This window comes from Triturus cristatus, chromosome 2_2 (assembly GCF_964204655.1).
Source record: "Triturus cristatus chromosome 2_2, aTriCri1.1, whole genome shotgun sequence".
Classification (NCBI taxonomy): domain Eukaryota; kingdom Metazoa; phylum Chordata; class Amphibia; order Caudata; family Salamandridae; genus Triturus; species Triturus cristatus.
This window is the reverse complement of record NC_140582.1, coordinates 860424244-860443344: the sequence shown is the minus strand read 5'-3', so window position 1 is coordinate 860443344 and position 19101 is coordinate 860424244. Positions and strand designations below refer to the sequence as shown.

At 44.2% G+C, this 19101-nt stretch overlaps 1 protein-coding gene across 17 annotated transcripts in view; it reads left to right on the top strand.

The window, feature by feature from the left end:
* Nucleotides 1-19101, top strand: part of KLHL5 (kelch like family member 5) — a 592018-nt gene that overhangs the window by 515618 nt on the left and 57299 nt on the right. For all 17 annotated transcript variants that reach the window (XM_085642266.1, XM_085642267.1, XM_085642263.1 and 14 more), the window contains one exon: nucleotides 4043-4255. In XM_085642266.1, coding sequence (XP_085498392.1) covers nucleotides 4043-4255 — 213 coding nt within the window. The remainder of the gene's footprint in view (nucleotides 1-4042; nucleotides 4256-19101) is intronic.

Here is a 19101-nt window from a genome sequence, read left to right as displayed (position 1 = left end):
GAGACATCAGGCAACTCTGGTACTACCTACAGTAACTTCTTGAAAGATAATTATGCACGGTTTTTGAGTCTTGTGAGGTAGTGTGGGAAATGTGGTCAACATCATAGGTGTCCAAGTGCCGCATTTCATGTGTAACACTATTAGCCAGCACTTGCATGTTAGTTTCCTTCAACATAGATCTGGTCTTGGCAACTAGGTGAACAAATTACAGAAACCTGCTCTCGTTCACAAATGTAGCCTCAAAATAATTATGAAGTGTGAGCTATGAAAAAAAAGCAGAGAGAGGGATGGAGGCTGCACATATCACACATATATGTGCCATCGCAGGCTAGCGGCATCAGGACAAAATGGTGTGGGAGGCAGCAGAGAGGGCAACCAATAGCAGACAAAGTGTAGACAGATCATGGTCCATCCCAACTGGATCTATGTTGGCTTACTGAAGGTGGCTTGGGTGAGTATGGGCAGGACAGAACTTCACTCTGCTCTGGTTTTAACAAAAATTAGTCTGAATAAAGGACTGTATTGAGACATGTTGTTCTTGAATTTCCAAATACGTTGCGAAAATGTGTTCCAGGCCACCCTACAGCAATACCAGCACCAGTAATTCAACAAGCATTTGCAATGCAATAAGTCTTGCATCCGCGCGAGTTGAAGCTATTGGCATTGTAAATAACAATGCGTTTTATTTATGTTTCAAAAACCAGAGGATAGATAAATCTGAAAACATTTCTTCTCATCGGCCAGTTTGGCCCTGCGATCCTCTAACGCCTCCTGTTTGATGAGGTGCTATACTCATGACTCTGTGGCAATAGAGTTCCTGAAGGACGTCTCTTTTCCGTCACAGGTCATTCAGGATGGTCATGATGCAGCCAAGTTCACATTTCATTGTTGCTTGGATGCCACGACTCTGTTGGGCAGGCTGTTGGCACCAGTGTTGATATCCTCCGCCATGCATCGCTACAATCAACTTGGTTCTCATTCCTATCTAGTCCTCCCTGATAGGAATGTCATTCGATGGGACTCTTCTGTTCAGGGTCAAGGCTGATTCTGCCCTTTAACATTTCAAGGAGAGTAGCACTACCACTCACTCTCTGGGCTTTTCTACCCAGCCTCGCTAGCAGCAATTTCAACATTCCTTTCATGTCTTTAGACGAGGCATTCCTTACTGCCAGCGTGTCCCTCCCCAGCAGGGAACCCAGCAGTTTCGTGAGAAAGGCCGTAGTGCCCACCATCCCTGCGACCAACATCCACATATTGCTCACCCTGACCTCCCCTTGCAGCCCTACCTTCCAAACCTCTGTAGTGTACCCTTACAAGGTCACAGCCACCTGTTGAGAGGCAGCCTCTGCTGAGTCTATCTTGGTTGTCAAGTGATCCCATTGGACAGGTGGGACCTTCAGATTGTTCGCAAAGGCTATGCCTCACGCTTCCTTTCTTCCTCGCAGCACCTTGCACTGTCTACCCAACGACTGATGGAAGACCATATCTCCATTTTGCGGCTGGAAGTGCAAACCTTTTTGCCCAACGAGGTTATCATGAGGATGCCCGTGCCAGAAGTAGGAAGTGGTTGCTTTTCTCGCTACTTTCTGCTGCCCAAAAAGGATGGAGGTCTTTGGCCTATTCTAGACCTGCACCCACTCGAGGTCTTTCTCCAGGAGAAATTAAAAATCCTCACCTCGGCCCAGGTCTTGTCTGCCCGCGACCCTGGAGACCGCTTTGTGCCGCTGGACCTGCAGAACACCAATTTCCATATTCCTGTCCTGCCAGCCCATCAGTGCTATGGTGAGAGAGGAGCATTTTCAGTTAGCTGTGCTCCCCCTTGGTCTCATCAGCATCCCTCGGGTGGTGGTGGTGGTGGCAGCACATCTGAAGTTTTGGGTGTCAGTCTTCGTCTACCTTGACAAACTGTATACACCAGTCATTGTGACAGGTTTGTGGTTTGGTGTGGCATTTGCCAGGTTGACCCCCTCCAGGCCAAACTGGCTGATGTTTTATTATTTTGTCTCTCACCTGGCAAGGCATTGCCCTGTGCACGGTTAAAGGATATATTCCAGCCCTCTCGGCCTTCCTACAGTTACCTGATCAGTCCTCTTTTTTTAAATCATCAGCAGTGATGTGATTTGTGAAATGGCTACAAAACGTTTCCCCCTTCTCCATTTGTGATGCTCTAATGAGACCTCAATCTTGGCCTTACTTATTTAATGTGTACTCCATTCAGGCCGTTCCGTTATTTGGCCCTACCAGCTTTTTTAATCCAATGGCTCCAAATTATCCACAATTCTGCCATGCGCCTTATCCTGAAGCTCCCCCCGTGCTCGCCAATCTTGTTTTTAAGAGGATTCAGTTTAAGGCACTTACTTTTTGTCTTCAGAGCCTTCACTCATAAAGGCCCTCTTTACCTGAGGAGAAGGCATAAGCCATACCTCCCCTACAGAGCTCTAAGATCTAACAAACTCAAACTGTTCCAAGTGCCACGCATATACAAAGCTAGAAGAGGTGGGTGATCCTTCACTTATCTTGCCTCCGAACTGTGGAATGTGCTGCCATTCAGTTTGCGTTGCTGTCCCTGGGAATCAGTTTTCAGACTTAAATCTAAATCTCTTCTCTTTGACACCTGTCTTATGGGTGTGTAATGCTTGTTGGCCCTTTTTACTTATGAGCTGTCCACTAGCACTGGGACGTCTCCTTCGAGGTAGCTGTGCACTCTATAAATGTCATGAATCGAATGTCCACCCCAGTAACTTTTCGTTCTCACAATGCTTTGAATGAATGGTATGTATCCTTTTCCAGCTGGCATCAGACTGTGCACTGCAGCTAATATGAGGGATTATTTCTCTCTCTCCTCTCTCCTCTCCTCTCTCTTGTCTCCTCTCTTTCTCCTCCCCCCACCACCTCTTTTTATTGAAAAACAGCCCACAGTCTCCTGACACTGCAAGGTGGCAGTTAGTGCTTGCATGTGGACATGTTCTGGACATCTTTGAGTGGTTTTTAATATGCTTTAAGAAAATCCATTCAGAGATGACCATCACTGATACCAGCACATTCGCCATGCCGATCTTTGAATGGAAGTTCATAATGCATAAGAAAATATATTAACACATAACGTTCACGGGTACACATACATCTGAAGTGGTTATCTTTATTTTGGTATGTTTTTAGAAAATCCTTTCATGAATGGACACAGATACCCGTGCACTTGTGTTGGGACTACCATCTTTGAATGAATTTTCTTATGCTTAAAGATCCTGTTAAATGGCCACTATATGTGCACGCCAGGCAGCCATCTAGGTGGCAAAAATACACGCATTGACAAACCCAATAGGTCTCATGGGCGAGACCTAATATTGTTGTCAATGTTTATTTTCAGTAGCAACGGTGAGCCATAAATTGTGTTTTTATGGACAACTAGCAAGACAAACTTTCTAATTATTCATTACAGTTTTGCCTGTAGTGTCCTGCTCAAAATGCACACAAATATTGAGACCTTTAAAAATATAGGGGTAACACTAATCACCCCCATATTTTGTGTGGGTATAGTAAAAACAGTTCTTCAAAGGGAAAATTATTTCTCTTGTTCAGATACTAGTTAAACATTAACATAAAGTAATAATGCTAATATCGTCTTTTCATGCAGTTCTTCATAAGTTTTGACTGTTTCTAAGTATTGTATGTAAATGATGTTACGATCTGATCTTCCAGGCTTAGATCTGGCATGGATTTCTATGACTTGTGCCTAGGAAAACTAAATGATTCGTGTATTCCAGAATGTCAGAAATTTAAAGACCTCGGTCTACACAAATCTCCTTTCTAACTTTGTTCATGGTTTGGTCTAAAGCGACTGTTTAATTAAATTATACACAGTATTGTTAGCCCCTTAGATTCATTGTAATTTATGACTCCTTTCAGTTTCCACAACTATACTTACTGAATTAATTGACATGCGGGCTTACGCATGAAAGAGTGTTTTTGCAACTTGTGTTTCAATTTTGATAATTACTATTTACTCTTCCAATATAATTTTTTGTTCCATTTTTCTTGGCAGACTTTTTGCTGTTGGCGGTCGGGATGGCAGTTCTTGTCTCAAGTCCGTAGAGTGCTTTGATCCACACACGAACAAATGGACTCTCTGTTCACAGATGTCAAAAAGACGAGGAGGAGTAGGAGTGACTACCTGGAATGGGTTCCTTTATGCTATCGGAGGGCATGATGCACCAGCTTCTAACCTGACCTCTCGGCTCTCAGACTGTGTGGAAAGGTAAAATGTAGGCAATTTTATATAATGATAATGCATTGTATAGTTTTATCATGTGTATTGACCCCTTGGGTACACACCAGTCTCTCTTGAGTGGAATGAGGTGCAAAGAGTAGGCTGTAGTTTTGTAACTGAATAGGTGTTAACTGTGGTGTGGGTATATGTACTGTGTTCCAATTGTGCGGCTGCTTTGGTAGAAGAACACAAGCTATTCCTTATTTATTTTGCCAGCACACACATTCTACAGGCCATAAACTGTACCAGTGGTACCTAACTTAAGTCTAGTAAGGCTGTATTCTCCAGTATTGGGGTGTCTTTCATAGATTCACATGCTTGAATATTCCCCGTCGTCGAAGTGGGAGTCCCACGGTACATAACAAAGAAATGTAGTAATAACCCAAGCCCATTAGGCATAAAAGAAAGAAAAACCGTAGAGTTTTCATAGATAGACAACTTGTCACTTCTACAACATATCACTGTTGTTATGTTCTAGGCCAAATCCAGCCAATCAGGCGTCCGCACCCTCTAGAACCCTCTCCCCAGAGACTCAGGCTCTCAGATTTTCTACCGCACGTCGTGTGAAGGGAGTCTTCTTTTTTCTTCTCATACTTCACAGAAGATTGGGTTTATGATGTCTTCAACCAAGAAGTCCCTCTTCAGACCTTGTGGGAGCTGTGGTAAACTGAGGCTTCATTCTGAAGATCCTCACAAAAAATGCATTTATTGTTATACCCTGAACATCAGGTAAAAGACTGTAAAATTTGCAGAACCTTCTCACAAAAAACTTTGAAGGACAGAGAAGGGCGTCTCCTTCTGTGGCTACAGAAGTTAAAAACTTCAGAAAATCCTGTTTCTGATGTGGAGAGTGTATCTTCCATCCACACTGCTCCCTCTCTGAAAAGGTCCTGTGACTCTCAAAAGGTTTCTCCTAGGCCTAAAGTGATGAAGAAACAGCATGGAGAAAAGATTTCTACACAACCTTCTACTTCAAGAGGGGTGATTTCCCCCCCCAGGAGTCTCTCTGTTTCATTGACGCCCCCGAGATCGGATTCTCAGGCGTCTAAGACTCCATCTGCGCAGTTTTTACCTCAGAAACTGCCTCTCTCGTCGACGAGCTCATCTACGCTTCTTCCGTCGACGAGAGCTGCCATCGTCGCATCTACGTCGACGACCTCGGCATCTATGTCTATGAAGCCAACCATGATCATGTCGTCGGCGTCTTCACCGTCGACGCTGGTGTCAGTTAAGGTGAGACCCATTTCATCGACGCTACCCTTAACTTCGTCGTCGACGACTATCAAGCAGAAGCAGAAGAAAACGTCGTCGAGGGGTGCTTCGTCGTCGAGGGGTGCTTCGTCGTCGAAGAGTGGTTCGTCGTCGACGGCAGCTTCGTCGTCGGCGGGTGCTTCGTCGTCGGCGGGTGCTTCGTCGACGAGGGTGGCCTCTTTGTCGGCGGTGGCTTCGTCGTCGATGGTGGCTTCGTCGTCGACGGTGACTACGTCGTCGACGGTGGCTTCGTCGTCGACGGCTGTTCAACGTCGAATTTCACCGCCAGCAACAACGGCGACGACTCCAACTCTGGATTTGCTACCATTAGAGACTTCAACCTCTCTGCTTCAACGACGGTATTCGTCTCTGGATACCCTGCTGCCACTTAAAACACCTGTACAGCCTCCTGTAGTGCTGTTTTCTTCTGACAATGAAGACTACGAGGATGATAGATTTCGGGCTGCTCGCAGTCCTTCAGAACTTCTAATTAAATGTCAGGACTCGGATGATGATGACGAAGACTTGCAACAAGATGATTTCTCATCCTATGACACACGTCCAGTTCAGGAACCTCATATGGCACAATTGCCTTTAAGTCTGATTTCCAATTTACAGTACATGCTGGATGATTATAATCGCCGTTTTCCGCGGTCTGGCCATACCACTCCAACGCCGCAGACACCTCAACAACCTGTTTTTCCTAGGGAAACAGTAGTCACACCTACATCAGTGCCCAGAGAACAATGTCTTGGAGTTCCTCCAATCCAACTGGAAGATATTGTCGAGGAACAAGATGATGACGCTGACAAGGAGGAAGGTGAGCTGGATTATGCTTCCCTCCTTTCTGACTGGGACAACTATCAGATTCAAACACCTTCTCCCGCTGATCCAGGCCTTTTGGATTCTCCCCCAGTTGACATTGGTGGTTTTCATTTGCTCATGGAAAGAGCAGCGAAAAGATTTCACCTCCCTATGACAACCAGAGAGGAGGATTGTTTCTTATATGACTTTAAGGACCAACCTCAAAAGCAGGTCCGCTGCATTCCGATCATTGATTTTATATGGCAAGAGGGCCTTAAATTGATGCAGACTCCTAATTCGATTCCAGCCATCCTTCCTAGGATAGACAAAAAATACAAGGCTCCTCCAAATTCTCCAGCCTGTTTGACTTCACAAACAAAGCCTGATTCTATTATTACTCAGGCAGCCCAACGCCGATCTAGGAACCCTTCATCTCCTTTGTCGGCACCTCCAGAACGCGAAGGTCGACGGCTGGATGGTATAGGGAAACATTTTTCCACTATGGCGGCAGCTACGGTTCGAGCGGCCAATTCTTTGGCGATCTTGGGCCGCTACGATCGCCAGATGTGGTCGGACATTTCATCTCTGATTAATCTCATTCTCTGAATCATCCAGGCCAGAGACTTTGAAGATTCTCCAAGAAGGAGAAAGAATTTCTTCGGAAATCATAGACTGCGCCATTGATGTCTTCTTCTGGCTTCCGTCTTTTGGCTGGTGCTGCGGTCCTCCGGTGTCAGGGCTGGTTACGGGCTTCGTCCTTTCGTCAAGAGGTGCAAACAAAAATCCTGGACATGCCTTACGACGGCGAGTCCCTTTTTGGCCAGCATATAGATGATGCCCTTCAAGCCATCAAGAAGGACACTGACACAGCTCGTGCTCTAGGATCTTTACAGTTCAAAAAACAGCCTTTTCGAGGCGCAAGAGGTCGTGGTTCCTCTTCTTCCTTTCGTGGTAATTCCAACCAATACAGGCAAGGACAAAACCGCTATTCCTCACAAAATCAGCAATCTTATCGGCAGCAAAATTCTTCCAACTACAGACAATACAGAGGCAAATCTTCCTACAGAGGAAAGGATTCCTCAAAGAAACCATGACTCTCGCTACCCTCAGTCACGGACTCCTCCAAAACTTGGAGGTCGAATCTCCTGCTTCTTCTCCAAATGGTCGCAAATAACCACAGATCAATGGGTTCTCGATATTGTGCGCAGGGGACACACTTTGGAATTTATAAAGATTCTTCCAAATACTCCACCAAGAGGTCCTCCTCCTGCACATTTGAAAGAGCTACTGAAGCAGCTAAACATTTTATTGAGAAAGGGCGCGATCGAAGTGGTGTCAAAACTACAGAAGGGCAGGGGATTCTACTCAAGGTTCTTCCTTGTACAGAAGAAATCGGGAGAATGGCGTCCCATTTTGGATTTGTGAGCCCTGAACAAATACATCAAGACACAAACTTTCCGTATGCTGTCCCTACAAGAAGTCCTTCCTTTTCTCTCTCAAGGAGAATTCATGACAACACTAGATCTACAAGACGCGTATTTTCATCTTCCCATATTACCACGACACAGAAAATTCCTCAGATTCAAAGTGGCCGGACGAGATTTTCAATTCAAGGTCCTGCCATTCGGCCTTCGTTCTGCTCCCCGAGTGTTCACAAAAGTCCTTGCACCGGTGGCAGCTTACCTTCGCCTTCAGGGAGTTCAAATCTTTCCCTACTTAGACGACTGCCTTCTAAAGGCGAAGTCTTTCTAACTAGCGTCCAAACAAACTCTGTTTTGCAGATCCCTTTTCCAGTCTCTGGGCCTCACACTGAACTTAGAAAAATCTCAGTTGCACCCAGCTCAGAACAGATTGTTCTTGGGAGCCATTCTGGATACCACTCTAGGAAAAGCTTTTGTGTCGCACGAACGACGACAACGTCTTCGCGATCTAGCGGCCTCTATCCATCTAAAAGAGTTCGTTTCTGTCCGACCGTTGAAATCTTTCCTAGGGATGTTGTCGTCCTGCATTCCTCTAGTCCCTCTCTGCCGCCTGAAGATGAGACCTGTCCAAGAAGAACTGGACAAGCAATGGGCTCAGGTCTCGGGCACTTTCAACGACTTGGTCAGAGTCACCCATCGCTTAAAAGAGCTCTTTTGTGGTGGACTCACGAAGATCATGTCTCCGCGGGGCGTCCTTTTCTAGCGGACACTCCACAATTTACCCTCACCACCGACTCATCTCTCGAGGGTTGGGGCGCCCACTTGCAAGGCCTAACTGTGAAGGGCAAGTGGTCTGTTCATCAAAAGACGAGCCACATCAACCTGTTAGAATTACTGGCCATCTTTCTGGCTTTAAAAGCTTTCAGAACCATCATTCACGGAAGCACGGTGTTGATCCGGACGGACAACACAACGTGCATGCACTAAATCAACAAGCAAGGAGGCACGAGGTCCGTTCTGTTGTCCCTTCAGGCTCAAAAGATTTGGGATTGGGCGATTCAACATCACATTGCCCTCACAGCAGTACATGTTCCGGGAGCGTCCAACATTCTGGCGGATTCCCTAAGCAGATCCTCCACGACCAATCACGAGTGGGAATTGCACCAACCCACTCTGGATCACATATTCCAGCTATGGGGTCCCCCAAATCTGGATCTTTTTGCAACCTATCTGAACCGGAAATGCCAGTTCTACTCAAGTTGGCTTCCCCAACCAAAGTCATGCGGGAATGCCTTTTTGATGAACTGGTCCACAATTAATGCTTACGCCTTTCCACCAATTCCTCTAGTCCCCAAGGTTCTACGGAAAATGAGGAAAGAACCCTGTCGGCTCATCCTAATAGCCCCCCGATGGCCTCGACAAATATGGTTCACGGAGCTGCTGTTACTGTCTCAGTGCGAACCAATCATGCTTCGTCCTCTTCCGAATCTTTTGACCATGGAACACGGTCAAATTTGTCATCCTGATCCTGCGTCTCTACAATTAGCGGCTTGGAACCTGAGTACTTTGAATTTGTACATCCCTTTGGAGTGCAGAGAAGTCTTAGCAAAGGCTATAGTTCCTTCTACTGTAAAAACTTTTAAACTCAAATGGAAACGATTTTGTTCATGGTGCAGTGATGCCAAAATTCATCCCATACATTCCAAGCGGATGTATGTCGTTACAACGCACACTTTTACAACGCATGCACTTACAACGCATTTTTTACAACGCAAAATCCATTACAACGCATTCCATTACAACGCATGACACTACAACGCATTTTTAAAAACTACCTTTACAACGCATTCCATTACAACGCATACTACCTTTACAATGCATACCATTACAACGCATAATATTAAATTGCATTTAAGGTAAGTATTAGATAGTATAGGGGTAAAAATTACTATTCTAACTCCAGGGGGTGCAACAGTAGGGTAAGTGTTGGATAGTATAGGGGTAAAAATTACTATTCTAACTCCAGGGGGTGCAACAGTAGGGCAAGTGTTGGATAGTATAGGGGTTAAAATTACTATTCTAACTCCAGGGGGTGCAACAGTAGGGTAAGTGTTGGATAGTATAGGGGTAAAAATTACTATTCTAACTCCAGGGGGTGCAACAGTAGGGTAAGTGTTGGATAGTATAGGGGTAAAAATTACTATTCTAACTCCAGGGGGTGCAACAGTAGGGTAAGTGTTGGATAGTATAGGGGTAAAAATTACTATTCTAACTCCAGGGGGTGCAACAGTAGGGTAAGTGTTGGATAGTATAGGGGTAAAAATTACTATTCTAACTCCAGGGGGTGCAACAGTAGGGTAAGTGTTGGATAGTATAGGGGTAAAAATTACTATTCTAACTCCAGGGGGTGCAACAGTAGGGTAAGTGTTGGATAGTGTAGTGTAATATTATGCGTTGTAATGGTATGCGTTGTAAAGGTAGTATGCGTTGTAATGGAATGCGTTGTAAAGGTAGTTTTTAAAAATGCGTTGTAGTGTCATGCGTTGTAATGGAATGCGTTGTAATGGATTTTGTGTTGTAAAAAATGCGTTGTAAGTGTAGTGCGTTGTAAAAGTTGCGTTGTAAAGGTTGTTCCCCTTCCAAGCCAGAGCAACTTTTACCTTTCTTTTTGCACATAGCAAAATCAGGCCTTTCATATGCTACCCTTAAAGTCTTTTTAGCGGCAATCTCACGATTCCGTCAAGATGGCTCTAACTCCCTTTACTCGTCAAGAGTAATGCAACAATTCTTCAAAGGACTTTTTCGGATGTTTCCTCCGATACGTCGGCCTCCTCCTCCTTGGCATTTAAACATTGTATTGGCGCAGCTCATGAAATCACCATTCGAGCCAATCCATAAGGTCAGCCTCAAACATGTCACGTGGAAGACTTCTCTTCTCCTAGCTCTTACATCCTCACGCCGGGTCAGTGACTTGCAAGCATTTACCATTGACCCACCTTTTCTTCAATTTACTAATGACTCTGTCCTGCTTCGCACCAATCCGGCCTATATTCCTAAAGTGCCATCTGATTTCCACCTCAATCAGCCGGTTGTTTTAAAAACATTTTTTCCTAATCCTCAAACTTTTGCAGAAAAGTTACTTCATTCTTTGGATGTCAAGAGATGTCTCAAATTTTATCTTCAAAGAACTGCTGCCATTCGTAAAAAGGACCAACTCTTTGTCGCCTACGGACGCATGCGACAAGGTCATCCTGTCACCAAACAATCTATAGCATGTTGGATAACCTCTGCTATTACCTTTTGCCATCAACAAGCAGGAAAACCTCTCGCTGCTGCCGTGAAAGCGCACTCCACATGGAAGGTTTCTGCTTCTACTGCGCTTTTTGCTGGAGTCCCTCTTCAATCCATCTGTAGAGCGGCGACTTGGTCCAGCAGACACACCTTTACGAGACACTACTGTCTGGATGCTGCAGACAACACGGACACAGCCGTGGGACAAGCAGTTGTTCGTAATCTTTTTAAATAAGGTGAGCCTCTGATGCTTCCCTCCTCCTGCATACAAGGTACTTTTATTTATTATGTATAGTATATGTGTGTATATATATATATATATATATATATATATATATATATATAATCTACTGGCGGTCGCCAGTAGATAGTTATAGTTAGGACCCTGTTTCCATAGGAAATCCGCAACATTCTATTTGGAATAACTTTGGCGCCGGTCGACGAATCCTCGCGAAATTTTCAAAACTAATGGGGCGCTACGCTCCGCTCCTACCCTGAAAGTCTCGGGGGGATTCGTCAAGCGGGGGCTGAGAAAAAAGGGGGGTCCCAAAACGCGTTTTCCCCATGCATTTTTCCATAGGACCTTTAGACACAGCTACAGCCCCGTGCGCTTACGGTAAGCTTACCGTACGCGTACGGTGACGTGCGCGAGCGCGATTCTGATTGGTTGTTAGATCAAAGTAAACATTCGAATCGGTCGAAACCAGGAAGTATCGGCCGCCATTTTCTGTCTCTCGCGCTGAAAAACAAAGGTTGATAACATGAAAAGGGGGCAACGAAGAGAGTTGCAGACCCCCTAGCGTTCGTCAGGGGGTTCACAAAGGACCAAAAAGTATGAAAAATAAATTTAATAATTAAAAAAAAAAAATCGCGGAGTGCGCGTACGGTAAGCTTACCGTACGCGTACGGTAAAAAAAAATAAAAAAATAAAAAAATTAACAATCACATTTAATATATAAATCTAAGGACCCCCAAGGGAGAAAAAAACAAATTTTGCGCGCAAAAATTAACAATAATTAGATAACTTAGCATTTAAAAAACCGTACAAATTCACTGAAAAAACCATAGGTTTCACACACGTTATAGTTAGGAATTAGCATTTAAAAAACCTTGCAAATTCACTTAAAAAACCATAGGTTTCACACAAGTTATAGTTAGCTGTACATTTCACTCGTAAAAAACCAATGAAATTCCACGTTATAGTTAGATCAGGTAACTATAACTTGCGCGACCGCAATCCACTGCTGATGACGTCACATATTACATCACTCATGACATGGTCAGTGACATCACTGATGACATCACTGATGACATCATCCTTGTGATAGAGTGGCGGTCGCGCAAGTTATAGTTACCTGATCTAACTATAACGTGGAATTTCATTGGTTTTTTACGAGTGAAATGTACAGCTAACTATAACTTGTGTGAAACCTATGGTTTTTTAAGTGAATATATATATGTGTGTGTATATATATATATATATATGTGTGTGTGTATATATATATATATATATATATATATATATATATATGTGTATATATATATATGTGGCTTTTATATGCATATAGTCTTCTGCACTGTATATGCTGTTGTTTTGATTCTTATGTACCTTGTATTATTCTGCTATCACTGCTCACTACTCCTATTCAAGCATGTGAATCTATGAAAGACACCCCAATACTGGAGAAGAACAAAAGTTACTTACCTGTAAACTGTGGTTCTCCAGTATTGGTGTCTTTCATAGATTCACATGCGACCCACCCACCTCCCCTCAGAGGCTCTATTGTGTATTTGACTTTATGTCACTCTTCTGCTACGAAAATATGAGACCTGAGTCTCTGGGGAGAGGGTTCTAGAGGGTGCGGACGCCTGATTGGCTGGATTTGGCCTAGAACATAACGACAGTGATATGTTATAGAAGTGACAAGTTGTCTATCTATGAAAACTCTATGGTTTTTCTTTCTTTTATGCCTAATGGGCTTGGGTTATTACTACATTGCTTTGTTATGTACCGTGGGACTCCCACTTCGACGACGGGGAATATTCAAGCATGTGAATCTATGAAAGACACCAATACTGGAGAACCACAGTTTACAGGTAAGTAACTTTTGTTCTTCGTGGCTTGCTGTTGGGATACTCGCCGATTATGCCAAGAAGTTCCATTCAGATTCATTTGGTCTTGGTGCTAGGCAAACCTTTGTTCCTGTTCTTCCAGTGATAGTAGTAGAATTACTAGTACCCGTATGTTATTTGATCGGTGTCCAGGGAGAGTGTGGAGTTGATATTTAACCTAGTACAGAAGAAGAAGTTGAAGCTCAATGGCAACACGACTCCAAAATAAATTGTCAGGACCAAGTCCAGGTTCTGAAGAGAAACTCCTAGCAAGAAGGGGTTCAAAACGCGTTGACTCAAGCTCTTGTAAATGGCACTCAGAGTGTGCCACGAGGGAACATCTTCACCATCACTTCCCCCATATGGACAACACCCTTTAAAAATCATATATTCCACGAGCAATTTACACTGGCAGGACAGTTGTTAAAACTTTCAGTTGATGAACTATTTTTTGTCCGCCAGTGTTCTTGAGCAAAATGAGGGACCGGTCACATTTACTCTAAGACGTTTCACTTCAATTTGAAATGTTACACACGTTGATTGTGTCATTGTATCCTTTTGCACTGTGTTGTATTATTTGTCTATACATGAATGTTTTTTGTGTTGATAATACACATTTGAAAATAAGTGTTGCCCAACAAGATGACATGAAACTAATGGTATAATCTTGTTTTCTGGAAAGAAAAGTGAAATAAATCACTACGGGCTTTGGAATTCAAGTCTAAGATTCTGTTTCATTAATGTGTCATACATGATCTACCTGGATATCATGTTTGTTATATACAGAACCTAAATGGGCGGTGCATAAATTAATTGTGCTTATGCAGTTTTGAATGGAGTGGTCCGGAAATCCTCAGAGGTGATGTGAGACTAATACATAAAACATTTATAGTAAGTTATTGCTAAAGAGGATTCCATACATTACTGAGTCATGGGGCACACATACTCTTTCCACAGTAGGCTGCTAAATGTTGACTGATGTATGTATATATATATATATATATATATATATATATATATATATATATATATATATATATATATATATATTTTAATTAACGGTGAGAAAATGAAATTTTTCACTTGAGGGTAGGCCTATGTGAGAGTAGATGAAGTATATGTCTTTTTATATCATTTCATAGAAAATTAAGAGGGTTTATTTTCTTTTTTACATCCCTGTGCAGGCCCTTTACACTTGAGAGCTATGGTAGGATTGTTTGACGTACGATGTACACATATGCACGCAGTATCAACACTCAAGTACCTGATATTCAAACAACTAAAGAAGGTTATTCCTGCTACTAGGTGGTCTGGATACCCACAAATTGATGTTCGGAAAGTGTCTATGGACTTCTAGTAACGTAGCCATGAAGCAAGTGACCCTATCTTTCTCCAGTTATGTCCTATGCCAAGGATTTTATAAAACATAATGTGGGTCAGTGCTTACTTTTTTCCAGCTGTGTGGTCTAGTGTCCGGGGTTAATTTTATTGTGAAGAGCAGCTCTCCAAAATTATCTTCTAATGTTTTTCACTTCGGCTCTCAAAAACGTTTGACCAAGAATTGAATTGTTTGATGTATTTAATAGGTTAGTCCCTGCATAAGAATTAAGGGCACAAAAACGGCTTATATTCACATAGTATGGTTTTGCGTGGGTCAGTCTTACTCTGCAGCATGCCCATGCAAGCTTTTGTTGAAAACTGCATGATAGTTGTTGAAGTTGGAACCATGAATTGGCTTTTGATGATAGTTTTTTTTTTGGGGTGGCAGATTTATGTAACCCAAATTCTACTAGAAGGTATTGGAGTGCTGTACCTGAGCACCGGTTACATTGCACAAGATCACAATCCTTTTTTAGGCACCAGGAGATTAATTGATTTGCCCAAAATCACTGTATGTCAAGTGGGCGCAGAGACTTAAACCTGGTTTCCCATAGCCAAAGTCAGCACCTTTGGTGTCAGCAGCTCAGTGTAGCAGGATATACCCAAGGTCCAGTGCCTAAAATGTTTAAAATGAAGCTACTGAGGTCCCTTCTCTTGGTAAAGAATCATTCAGGACGTTAGTGACCAGTCCAAGTAACAGAACCAAGGAAAGGTATAACCAATTTAGTTTCTCCACCTATTGTGCTTGGAATTGACATCTGGGCTTAGTTACCCAAGGAGGTACCTTGTGTGAGGAGCCTTCTTCAAAGCTGATCACTATAAAGACCTATTTGTCTGCTTCCTATAACTTTAGCAATGAGCAGGTGGAATGCGAGCTTGCCCTCAATGTACTTTGTCGCTTCACTCTGATGTGATCCTGAGCACTGTTTCGGTCCTTTTCACCTTTGAAGATCTAGGTTCACCTCTTGACAGTCTGTGATTAGCCAAATGTTCTTCCTCAGTCCTCACATTACTAAAATAAGTCCTACTAGTTAGGGACCAGGTGACTGTTGCAATCTCTGCTTCTCTCTGCAATAGGAAAGGCTGTCTCAAATATTTCCTAACTTGGTGATACTTTTTATTACATCCCTCTGCTAGCAGCTGGTGGATGGTAATGAATTTCAGGTACTGCTGAGTAGGTCCAAACCTTCACTTTTGCCATGGTCATGAAGACCCTCACTCTGCTAATATCGAGCAGTTTTGCAGCACTTTATTAGCTGTTGAATATTTGCCTCTGGAATAGAAAGGTTTTACTTTACTAAGTCGGGTTGATAGATCTCTCTCTCTCTCTCTCTCTCTCTCTCTCTTGCAGGAATAATAAAAAGTACCCACCGAATCCAGTTGTGCGATCCTAAAAGCTATTTAGTGTTAATGAATCCAAGTCATATTTTAACATTGTCTCCCTTTGATATCAGCTCTGTAAATGCACTGTTATTACCAGGGCACTACATAAATTCAGCATTTGTGGTAAGCATTAGTGCAGTTGTTATGAAAGTAAATCAAATGATAATATAGCAACACATTATTAGAGAGGAGTGTTAGATCAAGTAGGACCCCAGCTGCAATTAATATCTTACTTGGGATATATTTTCACAAGGACTAGGTGTGTGCCAGACCAAAGTACTTACTCCAAGGTGCACTCCAAGAATATTAGCCTTGCTTACATACAGCGTGACGAGTGCTTTTGATTCCTGTAAATAGGTGCTATTTACAGATTGATTTTTATAACCATAATTTAAACCATCTCATTTAAACGCAGACTTTCAGGATGTAACAGGGTGCTGCAGTGTCCTGTTTCGATACTGTTGTTTTCCACTGGTATCCCAGTGCCACAATACTTTTAGACTGAAATTAGATAAACAAGTTACTCCCTTTGGGCACCTGATTCAGCCAGTGAGCGCAAGCAGTCATGGCTACTCACAGAGGTGGCTGAATTTAGAAACTCAAATACAGCATGACCCAGTAAATAACACTTCAATAACTTCAATGTCCAGTCAGTGCTATAACTTCTAGGACCTTTCTCTACAGTTGAGAGAAAGAGAAAAACTTGTTTCCAAACGGTTTTATTTTATCCACGTTATAGATGCTAGATTTTCTTTACCTTGGTCTTATGGTCACTGACCTATGGGGCTACACTTAGGTCTACTAAGGGATCTTCAGAGCTCATTGGGTGTCTTTTTCTTACAGAGACTTTTAAACGAAAAATGCTTCAGGTTTGGGCTAGTGATACATAGACTTCTGGACCAGTCCATGTCTGCAGCACCCTTTGGTGCAATTCTGGGCAGCTCACTGGATTGATCCACCACTCAAATAACAAGCATTGGCATAGCCAATAGGTCTCGCCTTTGGGACCTTATAAGTGTTTAGCCATGCAACAGTTGCACAACTAAATACTTATAAGGTCCCAAAAGCGAGACCTATTGGCTATGGAAAGCGGCCGTGCGGCCGCAAAAGTAAAAGTGATCACGATCAAACATCAAAGCGGCCGCGCGGCCGCTAAAGTGAAAGTAATCGCGGCAAAGCGCGGCAAAGCGCAGCGTGCGCGCCCGTGTACATGCACTGTAGCTCAAGGCTGGCCTGGTAGCACTTTTTGGAGCCCTCTCAATAAGTCTCGCCAGACCAGCGCATGCGCTGGGTCAGGCGAGACCTAAAAAGTGGGGGTAACAATAAGAGGCAGATCCTACTCTCCTACAGCATCCACCCTTGCAGACTTCTGAAGAAGCTCAAGACCTGGAACGACCGGCCCCTCCATCGCTGAACAGCGCCCTCCCTGACAGACTTCAGAAGAAGCTCAAGACCTGGAGGACCTGCCCCTCCATCGCTGAACAGCATCCACCCTAGAGGACTTCAGAAGAAGCTCAATACCTGGAACGACCTGCCCCTCCATCGCTGAACAGCCCCCTCCCTGGCAGACTTCAGAAGAAGCTCATGACCTGGACAACCTGCCCCTCCATCGCTGAACAGTCCCCTCCCTGGCAGACTTCAGAAGAAGCTCAAGACCTGGACAACCTGCCCCTCCATCGCTGAACAGTCCCCTCCCTGGCAGACTTCAGAAGAAGCTCAAGACCTGGACGACCGGACCCTCCATCGCTGAACAGCATCCACACTGACGGACTTCAGAAGAAGCTCAAGAACTGGACGACCTGGCCCTCCATCGCTGAACAGCATCCACCCTAGAGGACTTCAGAAGAAGCTCAAGACCTGGAGTGACCTGCCCCTCCATCGCTGAACAGCCCCCTCCCTGGCAGACTTCAGAAGAAGCTCATGACCTGGACGACCGGACCCTCCATCGCTGAACAGCATCCTCCCTAGAGGACTTCAGAAGAAGCTCAAGACCTGGAGGACCTGCCCCTCCATCGCTGAACAGCATCCACCCTAGAGGACTTCAGAAGAAGCTCAAGACCTGGACGACCTGCCCCTCCATCGCTGAACAGTCCCCTCCCTGGCAGACTTCAGAAGAAGCTCAAGACCTGGACGACCTGCCCCTCCATCGCTGAACAGTCCCCTCCCTGGCAGACTTCAGAAGAAGCTCAAGACCTGGACGACCTGCCCCTCCATCGCTGAACAGCCCCCTCCCTGGCAGACTTCAGAAGAAGCTCAAGACCTGGACGACCTGCCCCTCCATCGCTGAACAGCATCCACCCTAGAGGACTTCAGAAGAAGCTCCAGACCTGGCTCTTTGCCAGGGACACCTCACCCTCAGAGCCCAAAAACCCTTAGGGGTGGCTGTGCTGCACTTTACAAATGCTGATTGATGGATTGATTAATTCATTCGATTGATTGATTGATTGATGAATGCATTGAATGAATGATTGATGGATGGATGGATGGTTTAATGGATGGATGGATTGATTGATTGAATGATAGATTGGTCCCAGGACCAGATCTGCATGGGACCCAGAGACTGCACGTAAGGATCGACTCATGGCAGAATATTAAGAGATCTCACATCATTTTTAGAGATCTCCTTCGATATGCAGATGTCAGTCCTCAGAGGAGTCTATTTCCTCACTTGTCGCACTCCACAGGCCCCGTCTCTTTCTAGTATTGGCCAATATATACTTATTGCCAATGGTTGAGGGCAGGTACTGTCATGGCGGAAGAGTGATCACTCATTGGATCCTGACCCTAAGGTCAGTGCCTTCCGGCACACTGATGAGGGCAGGTTTCTGTGTACTGCGGCCCAGAGTGGATTTGCGTCATACGTTACTTGATAGAATGGGTTACTCGACAGTCTCCGTTCCCTTCTCTTAACTGGATGGCTTTCCTCCTTCTCCTGTTTGACCTGTGCCACCCCTCTGAAGCATAGTTTACGTACCATTGGTTTTGATTGGATGAGGAGTATTCTTCCACTGCTGATGTCATGGAACGACTTCCTTTTTGCTTTAGTTTGTTACGTCACCCTCATCTCTTGCTCTTTATTTGCTTGTGCTCTTTCCCTCGCTCCTCGTTGTTCCAGACCCTCCCTTCAGTACTCCTTGGTGGTCCTCCAGGCACAGAATGGAGGCCTTGGTGATGCCCTGGAAGTTGCCCTCT